The sequence below is a fragment of the Phascolarctos cinereus genome, unplaced genomic scaffold (genome assembly GCF_003287225.1).
Source record: "Phascolarctos cinereus isolate Bilbo 61053 unplaced genomic scaffold, phaCin_HiC Scaffold_4;HRSCAF=312, whole genome shotgun sequence".
Taxonomy (NCBI): Eukaryota; Metazoa; Chordata; class Mammalia; order Diprotodontia; family Phascolarctidae; genus Phascolarctos; species Phascolarctos cinereus.
The window spans coordinates 218,306-242,789 of NW_027555847.1; the positions used below are offsets into that span (position 1 = coordinate 218,306).

The following is a 24,484-nucleotide window of genomic DNA, read 5'->3' on the forward strand; positions in this document are numbered from 1 at the left end:
TATCTCACAATCGATTCCAAAGTTCTTCAGAGAGAACCAGTTGTATAACCCTGGCAAATCATGGACTTCTGTCTTACCTTACCTGTAGAAGCAGGAATAACACTAAGTGCCTGCTTCAAAGGATTGCTATAAGGATCGACCGAGGTAATTGTTTTAAAGGACTCTGTAAAATTGAGAGTGCTTTATAAATGCACACTATTATGAATAACTTAGGTTAAAAGACATAGGAAGCAAACTTACTAGATTTTCATATGACAGTCAGAAAGGAAAACTGATAGAACTAAGACTAGAAAAACCGACAGGTGGGAATGTTGTGCTAAAAAACAAAGATGAGTGAGAAAAATGTAGAGTTTTGCATTTAGATACAAAACATCAGTTGCCTAAGATTAGAGAGACATGGCCTGATAGGAGTTCACAAGAAAGGTATTCAGGGATTTGGGTCAACCACTAACAGTGGTTGTAGCTGCTAATGAAATTCACAGTGTTAATGTGAGCATGTTTAGGTTATGATCATCCATCCCACAGTATTCTGTATTCATCAGACCACATACTCTGATCAATCTGATTTAACCCCACATGAGCACCTTCCACTCCTGGAGATGGCAACCTATCCACACTAATCCTAACACTTAACCTGTGTCCTCACTTCTTCACCCCCCTGCTCCAGTTTATAAGCTCTGATAAGTCCTCCCTCCACAGAAGAGCTAAAGAAGGCTATCCCCAAAGTTTTGGAGCATTTGAGGGATACCACTACAGAAACTAGCTATCTTTGAAACTTTCCTCAAGGATACTGCTTCTTCCTTCTATGTCACTGACCTCTATACCTAACACAGTATGATTTAGACCTAGAAAAGACATGCAAAGTCACCTCACTCAAACTTTTCATTTTCAAAAGAGGGAATCTAACAGGTAAGGTAAGACTTGGCCCTTGGGCACATGGGAAGCAGGGTCAGAATTTTGCCAGTGGTCTTCTACTCTGAGTCCAGGACTCAACTCCCTCATGTTGATATCCCACCACTGCTAAGAGCCCTTTCTTTGCCTGGTGAGCCAGTGCACCACTTTTCAGAGATCATGATGATATCCCATGATTCATAAGACAACATCCTGGAGTGACGGAAATGAAATTGCAGAGGAAGTGTGGACTGCACTGTTAGAGTTTCCTCATTAGACCAATGACATCACAGGTCTGGCAAAAAGAAAAAACTACAAAACAATTTCTTGGCATCATCAAGCTTTCAGGGGTTTACTTTCTAGATTAAAGAAATGTTACCATGAAAACGTGCTACTTATTAAAATGAAGAATTCCTGTATGCTATACCAAGACAATTTAGAAGGCTTGGTAATCTCATCAATCTAACAAATTCAAACTTTTGCTCCAGCCTAGCTTTCCATCTTTATCACATGTCACCTCTCTTCTTGTCCCCTAAGGTGAACGAATCAATGAAAAGCATTTATTAAACACTTAACAATGCCAAACTTGGTGCTAAGGGTTGAAAATACAAGTATAAAAACAAGTTAGCTCTTGGCCCAAAGGAGTTTACGTTCTGCTGGTGGGGAAGTGATAGCCAGGAAAATGAGTTATGGTCTGGGAAGTCACAAAGACGGCAAGTGGAAGAAGAGGCCCTAGGTGGTGCTCACGGCAGGAAGGTTTGAGTTGAAACTCAGTCTCAGACAAAGTAAGTAAGTTCTGTCTGCCTCAGGCTCTCCCACAGCACAAGAGTGATTACAATAGTACCTACCCCATAGGGTTGTTGTGAGGATCAAATGAGAAAAAAGAGCTTAGCAGGGTGCCTGGCACACAGCAGGGGTTCAATAAGCACTCATGTCCTTTTCACTGCCCACCATTAACACAGCTTTTCCAGGCACATTCATGGTGCTGGTGGATTTCATTATAGCTCCAAGGGCAGGTATTTACATCCACACTGCCTTCTCCAGAGGACTGCCTCGGCTGCCCCAGCATTCCCCCTTTACCTCAAGTCCCAGGATGCCTACGTGCTCCTGCTGCCTTAGCTTCTGTCCATTCCAGATATCTGTGTCTGTGAGCTTGTATGTCATTTCCCTGGAAGAATGTAATCTCCCTGAGGGCAGGCAAGCATTCAAGTCTTGTGGTTTTTGTCATCCTCCCTGGCACCTGGCCCAATTCCTAGCATGCTGCAGACACTTAACCAATGCTTGTGGACTGACTGCCCATCACTACCACACATGGAACACTGACATCATCTAGCACTTCTCAGAACACACACTTACTCAGAGTACTTTTTAAAAGACAGTACCTCAATCAAGCCTTAATTTCTAAGAAACGAATATGGTTTCAATAACAGTTAAAAGCAACTGTGAGAACCAAGCGTTTTGAAGAGAGCCTGTCTGCTGGTCGCGCTTATGATTCAATGAATGGACACTTGCAGAGAACACCGCCAAGAACACACCAAGGTTCCCTGAGCTGTCCTTCCCTTTACTTGGCAATTACAGGGCATCTAAATGTCAGAGCTTTCCTCACCTGGAATTTTAGCTTCTCACTTTCGGTGACATCTTTGAGCTGCTGTATTTCACGTCTGACTTTCTGGGCATCACAATTAATAGCTGTCACTTGTTCACATACAGCTCCTCTCTTCTCTTGAAGTTTATTACATTCCCTACAGGAGAAACCAAGACAGTGGAAATTTGATGGCTATTCTTTGAGCAAATGTCCAAACAGAAAAAGATAAACTTTAAATAGAAATGTAAGATACTCTAAAGTGAGCATTTCTCCTTATCCCTATCAAGTAAAAAACTTTGCTTGACAAAACTTACAGCTGTACTCAAGATATAAAAACAAACGGTTAAAAAGTTCAAAGCAGAGTGTTGGAATCATTTCATATTGAGTTTCAACACTTAAAAAGCAAGTACTTAAAATAGAACTTCCAAGTTACTAAATTTCGAATTCTGTCAGATAAGGCCAAGATTCCTTGGAAAACTCAGGACATACCTCATACAGTCAAACTCCAGTACTATTCAAATCACTATATCCCAAAATATTTCTCAATCTGGTCAATGGACCTTTACAACAGGGCTTTTTTTTTAACCAAAAAAAAAAAAGAGATAAACTAGATAATTCAAGACAGTAAATAGCCTTTTGTTGGCAAAATACTAAGATTTTTAAAATTTCTAAAGCAACTATGTTTGCATAAGTTCAGGTGGAATCTTTTATGTCTTCATTTGTATGTTAGCACGTGAAGGGTGACTTTAGGACATCTTAAAGTTATCTTTTCTTGATACTTACGCTAAAAGTATTTCTTCAAAATATTAGTGGTTCTCAACTATTACAAATCACCTGCTCCTACTTGCCAGTGCCAAATACACATCATTGGAATTAATAGGAAGAGATTTCGTTTGATGAAATGCCAGTTTTAAAATGAAAATAGCAAGTAAATGATCAATTCTTAGCAGAACAAAAGTGTAGCATTTTTCATATTGTAAATACAAATACTATAATATGGCGGAGGAGGCAGAAGCACATACTTTGAGAACCACTAATACAACTGATAGCACAGGGTATTCATTACTATGGCCAAGACAGATAGTCAAGGCACTTCCCCCTATAACATGTCAACACTGACTTAACCTTCTAGAAATTTGAGAATATTAATGTTGCTGCTTAGGAAAAGGTTTCAAAAATAGGATCTAGCTTGTCCAATATAAGAAACAATTTGGACAGCTCATAAAGTTAATTATAATGGGATTGAAATAAACCATAAAAAGAAAGCTGTCTTTTAAAAAATTACATAAAACGAATGGAATTGTCTTTTTTTTTTAAATGGTGGGGGGGTATTATGAACTTTACAGTTACTTCAATTTACGTTTTTGACTAATTATGACAGCAACGATTTTTTTCCCCCAAAAGATCCCAACTTTTAGAACACTGATCAGTTTGCAGATTGCCCCATGCAGTGAAACTAGTTCAAATTCATACTCCAGTACTAAGCGTTTATATTGCTTGACATCCTCATGCTTCTTATTTATCTTCAGCTGGGTTGTGGCAAGCTTCTCTTTCTCGACGATGACTAGTCTTTTCAGTGAAGTTTCCTCGGTCTTCAGTTTCTTTAATTCTGTCTGAGCACTTTCAATCTGGTCCTCCAGGGATTGGTTCTGTATAAGAGAAAGTATTTGGGATCAACCACACCAACGAGAGTTTAGGAAAATGAAGCTTCTTGTTTCTTTGTCTTTCTTGCACCCTGGACCAATTAAATACAACTTAACACAAGATTAAATTAGCTTGAGAGGTGGGAAAAGGGAATCTGGATTTGATAGTTAACAGGGCATCACGACAGTTTTTTCAAAAGGTAAGGAACATGATGAAAGCAACATTCATCCAGGAGAAATGTGGAGTAGACCTGAGCAGGGAGTATGATTGAGCAGGTAAGAGAACCAGCAAGGAGGCTGACTTCATAATAAATGAAATTAACTGGGTTAGGGTTGGAGATTTAAATGGTACCATCAGCCATCACACATCCAGATTTTATTTGATTTGGTCTGAAATCTGTCCTGAAGGAAATCAGAAAGTATCTGAGTGTGTTCTCCTCTACAGGATAATTATGGTGAATCAGAACCTACTATAAAAGACACTTGCTATTTGGCATTAAGAAATGTATGAGCTACCTCATGTCTATTTACCAGTTTACTACTCTGTAAGGGGATAAAGTAGCCCCCACCTCCCAGGTGGTTGTGAGTGCGTAACCCAGAGCCTGGCAGATGGCAAACGCTGTATTGTGAACTCTTTCTGTTCTTCCTTTAATGAGATGTGATTGCTTCACGCTTGATCACTCTATATGGGCTTTTAGACACGATCAGTAGACACGGCCAATGGTGACAAGATGAATGGTTTTCTGTATGAGGTAACATGAAAATGTGTTCAACTGAACTAAGACCACCTGACCGGTAATGAATTTTGTTTCAACTTTCAAATACATAACGTTGCTTATAGTATTGCTATGTTTCTAAATTTTTATAAATTGTGAAATCTGGTAAACTATTGTATTGGATGCTGTTAGAAAGCAATTTCTCCTGTAATATGGATGCTAGATCATGAATTACACTGTTAAAAGAAGAAAAAAAATAAAAATGGGTTTGAAAACTGTTAGGTCATTTTTGTCAGCCTTGCTGACCACATGGTGTCATATTCTGAAGGAAGTACTGTAATTTAAGAAATCATAAACTTTCAGGTTTGCCTATATTTAAAAGAAAGTTTCATCTAAAATTATTTGGCCATCACTTATGAAAATTGTAAGATTATTGGTTAAATTATTAGGAGTTACTGTTATAAAGCTAAAGTAAATGGGTATATTTTTGGTATTGCTTCACTTAGAAAACTGAATCTCTTGCCCACTGCAAATACTTTTTGGTGACGATGGGTAAGGGGTGGGGGTGGCACTTAGAACTTTATTCGTGGTGATTAGGAATTAATTTTATTTATAACAATTTAGGATTTATTTATGATACTTGAAGGCATTTTCCACCAACTTAGTTTTGATAAATTCTAATTTTAAAGATTTACTTTTCTTTAAGGGTTAAATAAGAGATAATTATCAGTTTGGAGGTTTCCAACTAATTTACTTCATGAAAGTCTAGTGATTATCTTTTTACATCAGGATAAATTTTAAACTGTTTCTGAGAAAGAGAAATAATTTTAGAAAGGAATGTTTAAGTAAAAAATTTTGTGCGATTTTTAGAAGGCCTTCTAAATTTTATTTGTCAGCCAATTTATTACAATAATCTGATGGTATTTATAACAATTGTGTTCAGTCCTACTGTGATTAGTGAGACTTCACCATTTGAAGGAAAACGTTTTTGGATCCTAAATATTCTTTTTGAGTTCTGTGTTAATAAAAAAGAATAGCAGAATAACTAATTATCTGAAATAAAAAATGGCTTGTGGTCTACCTTGTAAATGTCTTAAAGAGAAATCCACTTTCACTAGGGATTATTCATTTGAAAATGGCTAGAAATGGAAAATGTTTTATTATAAATAACTTATTTACAATTGTAGTTAACACGGAAACTTTTTGCCCAGGGTCACAAAGCTAGTAAGTGTCAAGTGACTGATCTGAGGCCGGAGTTGAACTCAGGTCCTCCTGACTCCATCCTCCTAATGGGGAAATGAACAATGTCAAGTATAAAAATTGGGTTCTAATTTTTGGATTGTATCTGAGTTTCTTAGATATACCAACAATACATATATGTATAACAATGGGCTAACCTAAAAATGTAAATTCTCTGGTCTATAAGGTTCCCAATTTGATTTTCTAACAGTAAGGTTTGAACTAACACTCACTAATCAACTGGTTATTGGAAAAGCAAATTTAAAACTGTGTTAAGACCAATTTTGTAAAAGATTTTTTTGGCAGAGAAGAGAATCTCTACAAGTGACGTGAACTGGAAAAGCCAGTCATCTGGAAACTGTTCTAACACCACACCCCAGACCAGAGGGCTATATCAGATGGTGTCCAGCCAGTTGTATGAGATGAGACTCCTGAGCTTAAATGGACACTTTTATTTTATTTTTTTACCATTTGCTTTTTCCCTACGTGCATTTTATCTGTAAGGTCTGACCAGAGGAGACTGCCCCCTTTGATTATATCAATGTAATCATCTCTTTCCCTTTTCCCACTCACATTGTTTCCCCTCATAAGCTCCATTGTGAGAAATAATTCGTTTGGACTCTATTCCAGTCAGTTTGACACACTATATAAATTACGTAAGGATAGATAAGTTATTATAGCAGGCCTCAAACTTTAAGGTAATGCTCACTACTCGTTTACCAAGTTATGAAGCTCACTTACACAACCACTAGAATGCTGACAAAGACATCTCCGTCATGTTTTACTCAAATTCCACGTCAAACCCAGCATGGGTGGGAGAATATGCCTTGATGCTTTGGAAAGTCCACCAATTTACTAATGTATCTCTGGACCTCTCTTGCCCAACATGAGCAAGTGACCATCTTAGGACCACTTAGTCAGTGGAGATACTCCATGCTTCACCCAATCTGACCCCCACCCTGCTGATGTCATTTTTAATTCTCAAGAGGAAGGTTTATTAACCAGTAAGGTTCTGTATTTTGCCATGCCTCTTTTGCATATCTGGATAACATACCCTGTAAAAACAAGGTACTGGAAGAAGGGAGCATCTCATATCATAAGGAAGGTGCGGGGTTCACTTCTTTAGAGTTGCCCATGGACCCTTTAATAAGTGCCACTGACTCAGAGCTATGCCTCGGTGTCTCTTCTTATAAGTTGGACAATTTTGATCCCCACACCATAGTTAGAAACCCCTGATGAAGTGTTTGTCATTTCATGAGAGACTGTGTACCTCAATAGAATCAAAAGGGGAAATGAGAGAAATGATTATTTCTCTTGTAACCATTTACTATTAGAGAGATTCAGGATTTTTTCCTTTCCTATTTCCTCATTCTCTACCAGGTCAAAATGGCCCCAGAAGAGTAGGACTGATAAAGACATTGGATTTAATGTTCTCCTCAATCTTGTTCAGACACCACCCAAGTGGCAAAGCCCACTCTGTTCTACTCAGGCTTGAGGGAGAGGGGCATTGGTCTTCGATCTAGATTGCTTTGGGCTAGGCGTGGTCTGGGAGTAAAAGTGACATAAAGAAGTTGCATCCCCCTCATTAGATTCACCCCATTATAATATTTACTCTTCTCATTAATTGTTAACCAATCAGAGTTGATTCCTACCTGTAGCTAACACCCACTCTTCCAAGGGCATATCAGCGTCAATAGGCTGCCATGATCTGTCTTTGGTCCACAAGAGATGACCAGACGATCAATCCTTTTATTATTTGCTAGCTATAATTAATAAAATGATTAATTACCTAGAAATCATGTCTCTCGAACCTTTTATGTCACAAGGAGCCATTTTTAACTAGCTTCCTGGAAATGACTGGGTATCAATGCACCCTATGGCTCTATATCTCTATTTTTTAAAAATGTGAGGCAAGTGGGGTTAAGTGACTTGCCCAGAGTCACACAGCTAGTGAGTGTTATGTGTCTGAGGCTCAATATGGACTCAGGTCCTCCTGACTCCATGGCTGGCGCTCTATCCACTGCGCCACCCAGTTGCCCCTCTATATCTCTCTCTTACAATCTCATGACATGGTTGGCCCAATATCTTTTCCAGTCATTTAATTTGGTGATATTTCACGATTTGTTCAAATACTTACTCTTTACAAATATGCTTGAGGATATTTCTCATACACTACATATCTCTTCATCACTCTTTGCTGTTGTTGTTACAAGAGAATTGAGAAGATAATATCAAATAGTATTATGGATTGAAAATACAAAATAAAATTTTGTTGTTCAATCACTTTAGCCAAGTCCAACTCTCCATGACCCCATTTGGGGCTTTCTTGACAAAGATACTGGAGTGGTTTTGCCATTTCCTTCTCCAGTTCATTTTACAGATGAAGAAACTGAGGCAAACAGGGTAAAGAGCTTTACCCAAGGTCAGTGGTTGTCTGAGTCCAGATCTGAACTCAAGTCTTCCTGACTCCAGGCCCGGCACTCTATTGATTGTGCCACCTAGCATAGGGACCCTAAATGTTGCTTTTTCTAGAACATGTGGTATTCCATATCATAGAGCATAATTTCTCAAGAATTGTTAAAATGATGGAATTTTGTTTCACAGAGATGATGGTGATGGGAGGCTGGGGGGGGGTGGTATTTCACTGATATCACTGTATAGATGCAATCCAGTCTATTTTCTTCTTCCTTTTCAATTTTGATCCTCACAGTAACTCACTAGTACTCGTATAAGAAAGATGCCCTGCAGCACAAACTCTGTGGGTTGTCCTTCCAACTGAATATCATAGTTTAAATAGTAGGTATGCCTTTTTTTCTCCCTCTTGAAAAAAAAGTTCTGAACTTGAAACATAAGAAAGAGGCATTTTCATTTATATAGCAAAATACAAAGAAAAAAAGCTCTTTTAGGAAATCATGGCTCTCCATTTTATACCATTCATTTGCTGCCCCATTTGGACCCTACCACCCCAGGCTCTAATATTTTACAGGAGGTGAAGTATGCACAAAGGAGGCCCATTTTGGAAGTAACACAATTTTGAGAATTTCAAGGGATGACATCTCAGGATATTCAGCATCTGGGGTAGATGCTGCACATATAGGAAAAAACCATGGGCATTCATTCCTATTGCCACCAAGATTATTAAGAAAATCTTAATAACCATAAATCTATATGCCCATCATCTCATCTTTATCCATATGTTTTGAGGGCAGCCTGAGTGAAAAAAGGAGGTGATTTGGAGGACCCTACTTAAAAGCCTGGCAGAAAATGCTAGAGCTTGGATTCAGCTGGCAGAAGTCTTTGAGCGCTGGGGTCTCCCTCCACAACAGGAAGCAGTGAAGGCTTGCTGAAGTGCAGGTGTTGGCATTAGACAGTACAAACCTCTTTCAAGATCCTTGTTACTTTGTCCATGCTCTCTGCAAGTTCTTGCATTTTCTTCTGATATAACTGTAGCTCCATTTGGAATGAAGGCATACCCTCAATTGCATCTCTATAGGCTTCATATTTCTCAGTCACTTCAAGCTAAAAAGAAAAAATACTTGATAGAAATCACAGTTCAATCATCTTCTTTATATAAACTGTAGCAATGTCAGTTTGTTTGCTCTTCAATAATTTCTGTACTTAACAAGAACACAGAACTGTATGTGGAGCAATTCCGTTTCTAGTAAGAGAGGACTATCATAAGCTGCAATGCACACTGTTATCTTTAACTGCAAAAATGTCCTTGGCCCTCTTTAATACAAATGCACTCATGATACTTCCAAATACATTATCCAATACTGGTGATGACACATGTTTTGTTTCTGGCATTAATGCTAAAACTATTCTTGATTAATTGTACAGCAACTGTATTACCCATGTTAAATCTTTCAATTGATTTCCACAACACAGCTCTGTTTCTGGCAATATATTTAATCTTTATCCCAAGAAAATTTAACTAGAAAAGTTAAAATGTAGAACAATCAACCCCTGGTTTCCTTTGCTTCTTCCAATAGAGGCAAACTGGAGAGAAACAGAAATGATTACATGGTGGGCCTAGGTCATGTGTGAATTGGAAAATCACCCCTGAATAAGCCAGGGGATTAGACTAGATGGCTTCCATGATTCTTTCCAGTATTAAATCTATGATTCAGTGAAAGATGCTCATAAACTATTATTGAGACCAACACAGGGGAAAATATTCAAAAAGAAGTAACTCAGACAGACTTCTGGGAGCCAAGATGGAGGAGTAAGCAGCAAATTGCCATAACTCTCCCATTTTCACCTCCAAACAAACATAAAATAGTGCCCTAGAAGAAATCCTAGAATAGCAAAACAAGCAAAAAGACAGGATGAAACAATCTTTGAGCCCAAGAAACTTAGAAGATTGGCAGGAAAGGTCTTTCTCATTCAGGTAAAAGGGGAGCGCAGGATGGGAAGTGTCCTATCAAGCCACCAGCAAGCCTTACCTCAGCAAACCAGCAGCAGATCCTGAGCCCCAGTGTGGTAGAGCAGGCAAATGCCAACACCAGGACCCCCCACATGTGTGCTTCAGGGTAGCCCCAGGAAAACAGGTAGACTCCAGTCCTATCAGTGCTTACGTAAGTAGGCAGCTACCAGTGCCAGGCCCCTGCCATACGCTTCAGCATAGCCTTGGGCAAACAGGCAGCCGCCAGCGGCCAGAGCACCACGTATTTCAGTATTCCTGGGGAAATGCAGAAACACCCCACTGTCCTCAGCATATGCCAGACACCAGCACTAGGACCCTGGCTCAGCATCAGGCAAGCTGCCAGACCCCTATGGCCTCCAGCAGTGCCGTCCACTGCCCTGCCCCACCACCTTAGCACAGCACCAGACACAAGGGTCCGCCATGGGACTCAGGGCAACATCAGTGCAGCACCAGGTAAACAGCTGGGGCCTGTAGCCCCTGGCACAAGAAGCCTGAGACAGTGCCCCTTCCACCCTGGGAGCAGAGCTCAAATTTAAAAGAAAGGAAAAAAGCCAAAAAAGATGAACAAAAAAACAACAAAAAAGAATCTGACCACAGAAAGTTATCATGGTGACAGGGAAGACACAAACTTAGAAGAGGACAACAACGTGAAAATACCCACGGGCAAAACCCTAAAGAAAAACAGGAAGTGGTCTCAAGCCCAGGAAGAACTCACAGAAAAACTCAAAAAGAGGCTTAAAAACCATATAAGAGAGGTACAAAAATCAGAGTGAAATAAGAGAATTGCGAAAAAAGTCAACAGCTTGGAAAAATAAAACAACTGCTTTAAAAGTAGAATTGGCCAAATGGAAAAGCAGATACAAAATTCCCCCAAAGAAAACTCCTTAAAAAGTACAACTGGCCAAATGGAAAAGTACAAAAATTAATTGAGGAAAACTCCTTAAAAGTTAGAACCGGGCAAGTGGAAGCTAATGACTCTATGAGAAATCAAGAACCAGTCAAATAAATTCAAAAGAATGAAAAAAAAAAATCTCATACCATATACCAAAATAAAGTCAAAATGGGTTCCTGATTTAGATACAAAGGCTGATACTGTGAGCACACTGGGAGAGCAAGGAGTAGTTTACCTGTCAGATCTATGGAGAACAGAAGACTTCATGACGAAACAGGAGATAGAGAGCATTACAAAATGCAAAATGGATAATTTTGATTACATTAAATTGAAAAGTTTTTGCACAAAGCCAATGCAACCAAGATTAGAAGGAAAATAGAAAACTGAGAAAGAAGTTTTACAACCAGTGTCTCTGATAAGGGCCTCATTTCTAAAATACATAGAGAATTAAGTCAAATTTATAAGAATACAAGTCATTTCCCAACATCTGATAAATGGTCAAAGGATATGAACAGACAATTCTCAGATGAGGAAATTAAAGCCATCTATAGTCATATGAAAAAATGCTCTAACTCACTACTGATTAGAGAAATGCAAATCAAAACAATTCTGAGGTACCACATCACACCTATCAGATTGGCCAACATGACAAAACAGGAAAATGAGAAATGTTGGAGAAGATGTGGGAAAATTGGAACACTAATGCATTGTTGGTGGAGTTGTGAAATGATACAACCATTTTAGAGAGCAATTTGGAACTATGCCCAAAGGGCTATAAAAATGTGCATACCCTTTGATCCAGCAATAGCACTTCTAGGGCTGTATCCCAAAGAGATCATCAAAATAGAAAAAGGACCCACACGTACAAAAATATTTATAGCAGCTCTTTTTATGGTGGCAAAGAATTGGAAATTGAGGGGAAACCCACCAACTGGGGAGTGGCTAAACAAGTTGTGGCATATGAATGTAATGGAATACTATTGCGCTATAAGAAATGATGAATGAGTGGACTTCAGAAAAACCTGGAAAGATTTGCATGGACTGATGCTGAGTGAAGTGAGCAGAATGAGGAGAATGTCGTACACAGTAACAGCCACATTATACAATGACTAACGTTGATAGACTTAGCCTTTCTCAGCAATGCAAAGATCTAAGACATCTCCAAAGGTCTCATGATGGAAAAAAGCTATCCACATCCAGATAAACAATTATGGAGTTTAAATGCAGATCGAAGCATACTATTTGCTATTTTTTTCTTCTTCTGTTTTGTTGTTTTCTCTTTCTTGTGGTTCCTCCTATTAGTTCTAATTCTTTCTTACAACATCACTAATGTGAAAATATGTTTAATAGGAATGTATATGTATAGCCTATATCAGCTTGTGAGCTGTCTTGGGGAGGGAGGTGGGGAAGGAGAGGGAAAAAATGTAAAACTCAAAAGCTTACAGAAGTGATTGATTGTTGATAAATTAACATAAATTAATAAAAGGAAAAAAAAGGTAGATTGGAGTCGTGCTGAAAAGGGTTTTAAAATAGTGGTGTGACAGTAAAAGCTTAACAATCGGCTCACTGAGGGGGAAAATGTACACATGATCTACTTTTAATTTGCTTTGTTAACATTTGCCTTACTTTTTTGAAAACTGCCTGTTTATATTCTTTGACCACTTTCCTATTTGGGAATAGCCCAAACTTTAAAAAAAACTAGGTTATGTGTCCACTTGGGCTTTCTTGAGGTATAAGGTGTGAGATGCTGTATAACTTTAATTTCTGCCCTACTGCTTTTCATCATTTCCAGCAGATTTTATAAGTATTTTTTCATATGCTTGCCCCAGTAACTAGAATTATCAGATTTTTCAGGTGTTTTTGCTTTTGGATTTTTTATACCTAACCTGTTTCATTGATCATTTATTTTTAAATCTTTTTTTAAACCAGTGCTAAATGGTTTTGATGACTATTGCACATTTAAATAATTTAAGACCTGGTACTGCTGGGCCACTTCTTCCTCACTTTTCTCTTTTCATTTCTACTTGACATTCCTGATCTTTTGTTACCACAAATGAAGTGGGGGTGGTTAGGCTGTTTTTGTTTTTGTTCTACAAAGCAACCTACTGCATCTGGAAATGCCATGTATATTGGCACAGACCACCCCTAAGCAATTAATCTTTCAAATATCTCTTTTGTGTTTTGTTGTTTCGAATAAGGTATGTCTGTGCAATATTGTACTATGATCAGCTGTGAATGGCTTAGCTATTCTCAACAATACAGTGACTGAAGACAATTTCAAAGGACTCATGATGAAAAATACCATCCACCTCCAGAGAAAGAACTGATGGAGTCTGAATGTAGAGCAAAGCATACTGTTTGTGATTTTTTTGTGGGGAGGAGAGGGGGTTGTCTGTGTTTTCTTTCACAGCGTGACTAATGTGAAAATATGTTTCCCATGACTGGATATATACAGCCTATATCAAATTGCTTACGATCTTATGGCCAGGGCAAGGAAGGGAGGGAATTTGGAACTCAAAATTTAAAAACAAATATCAAAAACTGTTTTTATGCATAATTGGGAAAAAAATATTAAAAAAATTTTTTCAAGGAAAACTGCCCTGATATACTGGAACCAGAGGGCAAAGTAGGCATTGAAAGAATCCACCAATCACCTCAGGAAAGCAATCCCAAAATAAAAACTCCAAGGGACATTATAGCCAAAATTCAGAACTATCAGGTCAAAGAAAAAAATACTGCAAGTAGCCAGAAAGAAACAATTCAAATACCAAGGAGTCACAATCAGAATTACACAGTAGCTGCAACATTAACAGATCAGAGGCTGTGGAACATGATATTCCTGAAGGCAAAGGAGCTAGGACTACAAGCAAGAATCACTTACCCAATGAAATTATGCATGATATATCAAGAGAAAAAATGGTCATTCAATGAAATAGAAGGGCTTCAAGCTTTCTTAAGGAGAAGACCAGAATTAAACCAAAAATTTGATCTCCAATATCAAGTCTTAAGAGAAGCATAAACAGATAAAAAAGGAAAAGAAAGTATAAGGGATTCAATACTTGTAATTCTTAAAAATTGTATCACTAATAGTATAGCTAGAAGGAATACACATAGAGGGTACAGGTACAAGGTGAATTTGAGGGAATGACATAAAAAACAATTAAGAGATGAAAAAAGGAGTAACAATGGATGCAGAAGGAAGGTAGAACAGGGTAAATTATTTCACATGAAGAGGCGCAAAAAACCAATTACAGTGGAAGGGAAGATGGAAGTCTGGGTGATGGGCATGGCTTGAACCTTACTCTCACCAGTACTGGCTCAAAAATGGAATAATATACACAATCAGTTGAATATAGAAACTTGTCTTACAAAACAGGAAAGTAGGAGGGGAGGAGATTAAGTAAAGGCAGGGGAACTGACAGAAGGGAAGGCAGATCTGGGGAGGTGGTAGACAGAAGCAAAACATGGGGGAGGGATGAAAGGAGAGTGAGAACAAAAAGGAGGAAAAATAGAATGGAGAAAAATATATAGTTAATAATCATAACTGTGAATTTGAATGGGATGAACTCACCCATAAAATGAATGCAGAACCAGAATCCTACAATATGCTGTTTACAAATTACACACTTGAAGCACAGGGACACACACACACAGAGTAAAGGTAAGGGGTTGGTGCAGAATTTATTATGCTTCAGCTAAAGTAAAAAAAACAGGGGTAGCAATCATGATCTCAGACAAAGTAAAAGCAAAAATAGACCTAATTAAAAGAGTTAAGGAAGGAAACTACATCTTGCTAAAAGGTACCATAGACAATAAAGTAACACCAATATTAAACATATATGCACCAAGAGGTATAAGTAACCAAATTCTGACAGAAGTTAAATGAGTTACAGGAAGAAATAGACAGCAAAACCATACTAGTATGGGACCTCAACTATCCCCTCTCAGAACTGGATAAATCCAACAACAAAAAGAAACAAGAAGCTAAGGAGATAAATGAAGAGGTAAATATGACAGACTTTTGGAGAAAACTGAATGGGAACAAAAAGGAATATACCTTTTTCTCAGCAGCAGCATATGGCACCTACACAAAAACTGACCACGTTTTTGGGAATAATAACCTCAAAATCAAATGCAGAAAGGCAGAAATATTAAAACTATTCTTTTTGGATCATAATGCAATAAAAATTACATTCAACAAAAGGCAGTAGAAAGATAGATTAAAAATTAATTGGAAACTAAATAATCTAATCCTATTGAATATGTGGGTCAAAGAACAAATCACAGAAACAATCAATAATTTCATTAAAAAGAATTACAACAATGAGACAACATACCAGAATTTATGGGATGCAGCCAAAGCAGTACATAGAGGAAAATTTATTTCTCTAAATGCTTACATCAATAAAACAGAGAAAGAGCAGATCAATGAATTAGTCATGCAACTAAAAAAAATAGAAAAAGAACAAATTAAAAAGCTCCAATTGAGCACCAAATTTGAAATTCTGAAAATCAAAGGTGAGATTAATAAGATTGAAAGTAAAAATAACTATTTAGCTAATAAATAAATCTAGAAGCTGTTTTATGGTGGGGAAATAAGGTAGACAAGCCATTGGTTAATTTTGTTTTTTAAAAAAAGAAAACAAATATCCACTATCAAAAATGAAAAGGGTGAAATCACAACCAATGAAGAATTTAACACAATCATTAAGGAATATTTTGCCTAATTATATGCTAATAAATTTGACAATCTGAGCGAAATCAATGAATATTTACAAAAATATAAATTATCCAGATTAACATATCAGGAAATAGAATAGCCTAAATAACCACATGTTAGAAAAAGAAATTGGAACAAGTCATTAATGTACTCCCTAAGAAAAAATCCCCAGGGCCAGATGGGTTCACAAGTGAATTAATTCTACCAAACATTCAAAGAACAGTTAATTCCAATACCATATTAACTATCTGGAAAAATAGGGGGAAAAGAAGTCCTTCCAAACCCCTGTTATGAAAGAAATATGGTGTTAATACCTAAATCAGGAAGAGATAAAACAAAGAAAGAAAATTATAGATCAATTTTCCTAATGAGTATCGATGCAAAAATTTAGAACAAAATACTAGCAAGGTGATTACAGCAGTGTATCACAAGGATTATATACTATGACCAGGAGGAATTTATACCAGGAATGCAGGTTTGGTTCAATTTTAGGAAAACCACCAACGTAATTGACCCTATCAATAACAAGAGCAATAGAAATCATAAGATTATCTCGACAGATGCTGAAAAAAATTTTAACAAAATGTAGCAACTATTCCTATTAAAAACACTAGAGAGCATAGAAATAAAGGGAGCATTCCTTAAAATGATAAGCAGTATCTATCTCAAACTATCAGCAAGCATTATCTGTAATGGGGATCAGCTAAAAACCTTTCTAATAAGATCAAGGTGAAGCAAGGATGCCCATTATCACCATTATTATTCAATATAGTACAAGAAATATTAGCTATAACAAGAAAAGAAAAAGAAATTGAAGGAATTATAATAGGCAATGAGGAAACAAAATTATCACTCTTTGCAAATGATATGATGACATAGAGAACCCTAGAACAGGCCTGCACAACATAAGGCCCACTCACTGCTTGAGGTCTGCCAAAGGATTCTGAGCAGCCCACAAAAAATGTAGAGGATCTAAAACAGACCTGCGCAACATACTGTCCGCAGGCCATATGTTCTGCAGGCCTACTCTAGACAATCAACTAAAAAACTACTTGAAATAATTAATAACTTTAGCAAAGTTGCAGGACATAAGATGACCAACAAAGCATAGCAGCAAGAGGTAGAAAAGAGAAATTCCATTTAAATTAACTGTATAAAATATAAAATATTAAGGAATCTACCTGCCAAGACAAACCCAAGAACTATATGAACACAATTACAAAACACTTTTCAGACAAATACAGTCAGATCTAAACAACTGGAAAAGTATCAATTGCTCATGGGTAGGCCTAGCCAATATAATAAAAATGACAATTCTGCCTAAACTAATTCACTTATTCAGTGCCATCCCAATCAAACTACCAAAAAAAATTATTTGATAACAGCAAGAAAAAATAACAAAATTCATCTGGAAGAATAAAAGGTCAAGAATATCAAGGTATCTTATTTTGTATTTAAGTTTATAATGTCTCTTTTCCTTTTCTTATTGTATATTTAAATATTAAAGTTTAAAATAAATTAATTTTTAAAAAAGAAAATAACAATTTGAAAAAAGTATTGACAAAAAAAGACACTGTAAATAGTATAAAAATTAATGCTAAAAATTATCTTGACATGTAATTGGGAAAAAAATAGTATAAAAAAATAATAAAGTTACTTTCTCTAAACCATTAAAAAAAAGTTCAGAATTACTCACCTTTGAATTTCTGAGTTTCTGCACTGTCTCTTTCATTTTCTCTTTATCATTCTTTAACTTCTCTGGAGAGTCCACAATTTTTGCTTTCAAACTCTCCTGCTCTTCTTTCAAAGTAACTAGTGACAATTTTAATTCATTCTGTTGAGAAAGAATATTGAAGCTTTAGATTAGATGATCTCTTTGGGAGAACAGGGTTCTTTCCCCACAATAATGAAGTTTAAGATGGATAAATCAAATCAATGGATGGTCAATGTGGTAACACAAAACCCAAACTGCTTTTAGCCATGAAGCATAAAGACCACTGGACTGGGTCTGAGGCTGCAAATCTGAATCTGGCCACAATCTGCCACTCACTCAATGTGTGACCTTGGGCACTTCCCTTAAAATAAGTCATATTGTATAAAGCGGTATTTATCAAAACAATCTGTACTGGCTAAGAAACAGAGTGATGGATCAATGACTAGATTAGGTACACATTACATTAAATGACCATAGTAATCTGGCATATGATAAACCCAAAGATCCAAGCTTTTGGAACAGAAGCTCATTATTTCACAAAAACTACTGTACAGACAACAGTATGGCAGAAACTCGGTATAGACCAATATCTCACACTGTATACTGTAATAAGGTCAAAACGGATACATGATTTACACATAAAGGGTGATGCCATAAGCAAATCGGGAGACCACAGAATATTTTACCTGTCAGATTTACTGATAAGGAAAAAATTTAGGACCAAAGGAAATACAGAGAACATTACAAAATGTAAAGTAAGATAATTTTTATTATACAAAATTAAGAAGTTTTTGCACAAAACCAAAGCAACCAAAATTAAAAGGAAAGCAGAAAACTGGGAGGGGGGGGAATTTACAGTATCTTTGAAAAAGGCCCAACTTCTCAAATATATAGAGAATTGAGACTAATTTATAAAAATAAAAATGATTCCCCAATTGATAAATGGTCAAAGGATACAAACAGGTAGTTTTTAGACAAAAAAAAAATCAACACGATGTATAGTCATATAAAAATGTTCTAAATCATTATTGATTAGAGAACTGTGAATTAAAACTACGGAGGTGCCACCTCACACCTATCAGATTGATTAATATGCCAAAAAAGGAAAATGATAAATGTTGGAGGAGATATGAGACAACTGGGACACTAATGCCCTGTTGGTGGAGTTGTGAACTGACCAACCACTGGAGAGCAATTTGCAACTATGCCCAAAGGGCCATAAAGCTGTGCATGCCCTTTGATGCAGTAATACCACTGCCAGGTCTGTATCCCAAAGAAATTTTTAAGGCGGGGGGGGAGGAAGAAGAAAGGGCTTATTTGTAGAAAAATACTTACAGCAGTTCTTTTTGTGGTGGCTAAGAAATGGAAATTGAGGAGATGCCCATCAATTAAAGAATGGCTGAACAAGTTATGGTATATGATTGTGATGGAATACTACTGAGCTGAAAGAAAGGATGAGCTGGATGACTTTAGAAAAACATGGAAAGACTTATGTGAAATAATGAAAAGAGAAGTGAGCAGAACCAAGAGAATGTTGTATATGGTAACAGCAACATTGTATGGTGAAGAACTGTGAAGAACTTGGCTATTCTCAGCAATACAATGATCCAAGACAATCCCAAAGGACTCCTGATAAAGCGTGCTATCTGCCTCTGGAGAAAGAACTGTATGATCTGAATACAGACTGAAGCAGGCTATTTTTCACTTTCTTCATTCTTTTTTTAAATTCGAGTCTTCTAAAAATGACTAATATGGAAGTGTTACACAATTGCACACGCATAATCTGTGTCAGACTGTTTACCGTCTCAGGGACAGGGGAGGGGAGAGATGAAGAGACTGAATTTGGAACTTGAAACTTTTTTTAAAAAAATGTTTAAAAATTGTTTTAATATGTAAACTACGAGAAGAAATGAAATATTAAATTTTTTAAAAATAGGTGGGGAAGGGGTGGGAGGAAAAGAATTTGGAACTCAAATTTTTTTTTAAATGAATGTTAAAAATAAATTTTAAACAACACGCATAACGACCACAACAATGTAAATAGAAAGAGTAACTACCACAAAACAAAAGGAGAATGTTGCAGAATTACAATAAACAAGTATGGCCCCAAAGAGAAAATATGACAAGATGATGTCTTCCTAATTCCTTTGGAGAGGTAGGAGGTCCACTGTATATATTTTCAGAGTTTTTTGATGTAGTGATTGGTTTTCCTGATTTTGTTTTCTTTTTCTTCCTCTTTTTATTTTTTTTTTCTTGAAAAATTATGTTATGTGGAATGGCACTCTGGGAAACAGAAGGGAGTGGAATACTAAGAGAATTTTAGGTGATATAAAAGCAAAAAGTTATCAATAAAAATTTAGTTTATATTTTTTCCCTCCTTATCCTAGGTGCACCAATTTCATTTGTGCAAAAGCTTTTCGATTTTATGTAACTGAAATTTTCTTTTGTGATCTCCTCTATCCCTCATTTGCCAACTCCCTCCATTTCCCACCAGGCTATACCTGTCTGGACTTCACTGTCATGCCCCAGAGCCTCCTCCTCTGATCACAGGACTCAGCTCAGAACTTTCATTTCAGGAAGGCATCCAGGTCAGGTGGCTCTTTCCATTACGTCTTAGTCATTCCCTCTCCCCTCCTCAGAACATCCTTTCCTGTATTGTAACCTCAAGGACAGGGACTATTCATCTTTTTGTTTATATTTGTGTTCCCAGTGCTTAGCACAGTGCCTAGCACACAGTAAGAGCTTAATAAATGCTTGCAGAGTGACTTTCATCTTATAGATGAATAGGCTGAGGCCCAGAGACAAATGACTTCCCCAAGGTCACAGAGCAACATGAAGACTAGAACTCAGAGCTCCTTAGCTATAGTCCAACATTCTTTTCACAAGACCATGACTGCTGTCCCTTTATGGACAAGAGATTTTGTTTTAATGTTTCCACTAGGACAAGAAAACCTTGTGGACATGACTGTGTTCCTCAGATAAGGAAATGTTTGCTGTCCAATGAAAGCTTCATTGCACTGTCTAAGTGACTGTCTAAGCCATCCACACAGCTCCAACATTCCTCATCTGACTTCCCAAGCTCACAGTTGCAAGTCTAGTTAAATGGAAATTAATGAAGATGTTTACCAAACGTTTAGTGGTCTTAGAAAGGTCTAACTTCTTCTGGGAAATTCCTTCTTGTATTGTTACCTAGGTCAGGAAACAGTAATTAAGAATTATTTAATAACCCTGAAAATACTTTTAAACAAAATCTACCATTGGTTTAAACAGAACTTAAGTGTTTTTTTTCCTTACACCCCCACTTATAACCAGCACAAATATCCAATCTTATAAAGACAGGACACAGCTTTAACAACACTCAAACAGCACCAGCACATGAATAGTAGGAGCATTATAAACACAGTGATTGCATCCACCAGCTGACCCAAGAATGATAAGGCTGTGGGATACAGGTTCACATTAACTAAATTCCTATGTCGTACCAATATATCAGAACCCTAATTCCTGAATTTAGGGTGGGAGGTAGACCTGGCATTAGAACCTTTATTGGTCATGTGAACAGGGCATTCATTATCTCCTACCAGGTTAAGTCATTTCAGGAAATTCGATGATACAAAAACTGAACAGTTGCTTGGTGAGCACAGTATCAGAACAAAGAAAGGTACATACCTGTAAAATCTTCCACAAAGTCACAACAGAATATCATAATAAAAATATATTTTTGTAATTTGTTTTTATATGCAAAAATAAAACATTAGATATAATAAAATGCCCTCTTCTACTTCATGGAGATTTTTGTCTAAAGAATCACTAGCAGCTTCTAGAACCAGAACACCCTCACCCTTGAGAGGTCTGAAGAAATACTAGCAAATTCTTCCTCTCTGGCTCCTGGTCTAAACTCCATCTGTGAAGGTTACTACTGCTGTTAGGACAGCAGGACAGCCATAGAATGTTGAACCTGAAAGAGACCTTACAGATTATCCCAGGGTTCTTAACCTGGAATCCAGGAACTTGTTTTTCAAAAATATTTTGCCTTAATTCAATTTAATTGGTTCCCTCTATAATTCTATAGATTTTATTTTAGACATTAAAATTCTTCTGACAAGTTTTTAGGCTTCCACAGAATGCCAAAGGAGTCCACAACACAAAAAAAGATTAAGAATTTTAACCCATTCACTGCACAGGAATTACATTTTATGCCCATTTTACATCATGAGGAAAAACTGAGGTCCAGAATGGGGAAGTCACGTGTCCCAAATCACTAATCCAAGCCAAGACACCATTCTATAACATCATGCTTGATAATATCATCTGCCTAAACTCCTGATGATTTGGGAGGTGCCCTGACCTCTTGGATTGGATTCTGGACACACTCTTCCTCTTCCAGATCTCCAGGGAAGATCACTTCTACATCTGGCTAATCTCCTCTTATGAAATGATCTATATTAGCTTTAGGTTCAGGAGGGAACACTTGAGACCTAGAGGTGGAGCCCCAAATCGCATGTTCCAGGGCCATGATGTCTAAACTTTATTTGAGCAGGGGAAAACAAACCCAACACATCCCATGAGCTCTATCAGCCCAAAGTCAGAAACTCCCAAAGAGTCTGAAGAAAAACAGGGTCATACTGTCTTCTGACGAAACCCGTTCAGTGTCTGCTGCAGCTCATGGATGTCCTCTAAGAGTTGCTTGAACTCGGCTTGCTCTTCAACTGGGACAGAGCTAGGAACAAGGAAAGAGAAATCAGACCATGAGAGCACCCACTTTTGCCTGTCAGTGTCTAAGGAATGACCATCCTTCCACATAATGATCATTTTAAGTCTATAGAATGAAAAGAAAATTAGAAGAAAAGTTACTTTGCTTGAACTAGATTTGTGACTTCACCAGGGAGGCGGAGCAGGCTGTATGAGGAGCTTCCTCTAGCAAGGCAGATCAGCCCTCTGCAAACAATGGTTTGGAGATACATGCGATCTGGGCACCGGACCAGGGTCCCCCAAGCATCAGAGAGGAGACCCAGGAAGCTAGGGCTCATCAACAGATGAAGCCATGGGGCATGTCACTGTTTCTTATGGGGCATGTCACTGTTTCTTATGGAATAATCATATTTCCTGATATCCAATGTCAACAATTTCTTTAGCCAATCCTTTATCAATAGGTATCTTACATTGCTTCTTTGTCTTCACTAAAGGTTTGCTTTAAATATTTTCATTCCTATGGGACTCTACTCTGTGTCTTCGACCTCTCTGGGATATGAGTTTGCAGTGGGATTTCTAGGCCAGAGTAAGGACTCCCTATGTCAACCTCCAGAATCAAATACAAAATCCTCTATTTGGCATCCGGAGCCCTTTATTATCTGGTATGCTCCTCGCTTTCCAGGCCTCTCACCCCTTCTTGACCACCTTACATCCTCTGTGACCCAGGGACACAGGCCTCCTGGTTGTCATCTCCCAACTGCGTATTTCCCTAGCTCTCCCCCAGGTCTGGAATCCTCTCCTGCCTCCTCTCTGAGGAGTCTTTCCTTATCCTCCTTAACAGTCAGGACTCCTCTCTGTTAACTACCTCCATTTTATCCTTTACCTGTCTTATTTGCACATGGTTCTTTCCATGTTGTCTCCTGCATTAGACTGTAAGCTCCTTAAAAGCAGGAACCATTTTATTTTTTATTTTTTGGCCTTTCTCTGTATTCCTAATGCTTAGCAATGCTTAACACATATCAAGGACTTAATAAATGCTTACTGACTCACAGCAGTCCTGCAACTTTTAAAATTTCATTTGTTAAAATCTGAATTTAAGTTAAATGACTTTTGAGGCATTGTTCCAAATGGCTTCCCAGAACAGCACAACCAATGCATAGTCCCATCAACAATTAATGTTCCTATTTCCCAATAGGTTTCCCAACATTTGTCATTTCCCTCTTTCTGCTGTTCTTGTAGCCCTTGCCAATCTGATGGTTGTGAGATAAAGCCCTCACAATTTACTTCATTTTCATTTCCCTATCTAATTATTAGTGATTTGGAGCATTCTCCCCCTATGTGGTGGTTGATAGCTTGGATTCTTCCTTTGAAAACTGCCTGTTCATGTCCCTTGACTATTTATCAAAAGGAGAAGTGATATTATTCTTATAAATTTGATTAAGTTCCTTAGGGATCTTGGAAATGAGTCTTTTATCAGTGAAACTTGCTGCAAAGATTTTGTTTCTCATTTAAGCATTTTTAATAGCACTTGCTTACACAGATCTTTTCACATTTTTTTAATCAAAGTTGCTCATTTTAGCTTCTCTGAACCTTTTCCTATCAATTACCATATTTGTTTTCATGTTCCAAACATCTGAAACCTTTTTTTTACCTGTAACATATTTCCTAAACACCAATTCATTTGGAGCTTTACCTTTCCCAGTTCTCTTATAATTTATTATAAGTTTGTGTCACTGTTAATATTTAGAACAAGAAAGTCAACAGCTTCATAAAAAAGGCACAAAAATCCACTGAAGAAAAGAATGCTTTAAAAAGTAAAACTGGCCAAATGGAAAAGGAGATACAAAAGCTCCAAGAAAAACATTCCTTAAAAATTAGAATTGGGCAAGTGGAAGCTAATGACTCTACGAGACATCAAGAATCAATCAAACAAAATGAAAAGAATGGAAAAATAGAAGAAAATGTT

At 37.3% G+C, this 24,484-nt stretch overlaps 1 protein-coding gene across 1 annotated transcript in view; it reads right to left on the reverse strand.

Annotated features, from left to right (window-relative positions):
- NUF2 (NUF2 component of NDC80 kinetochore complex) overlaps positions 1-24,484 on the reverse strand; it is a 47,712-nt gene that overhangs the window by 2,472 nt on the left and 20,756 nt on the right. Inside the window, exons 8-13 of the mRNA XM_020978578.2 lie at positions 22,453-22,546; positions 20,953-21,015; positions 17,809-17,946; positions 9,453-9,593; positions 3,950-4,125; positions 2,498-2,633 (exon numbers count right to left, since the gene is read on the reverse strand). Of these exons, the coding sequence (XP_020834237.1) occupies positions 2,498-2,633; positions 3,950-4,125; positions 9,453-9,593; positions 17,809-17,946; positions 20,953-21,015; positions 22,453-22,546 (748 nt within the window). The remainder of the gene's footprint in view (positions 1-2,497; positions 2,634-3,949; positions 4,126-9,452; positions 9,594-17,808; positions 17,947-20,952; positions 21,016-22,452; positions 22,547-24,484) is intronic.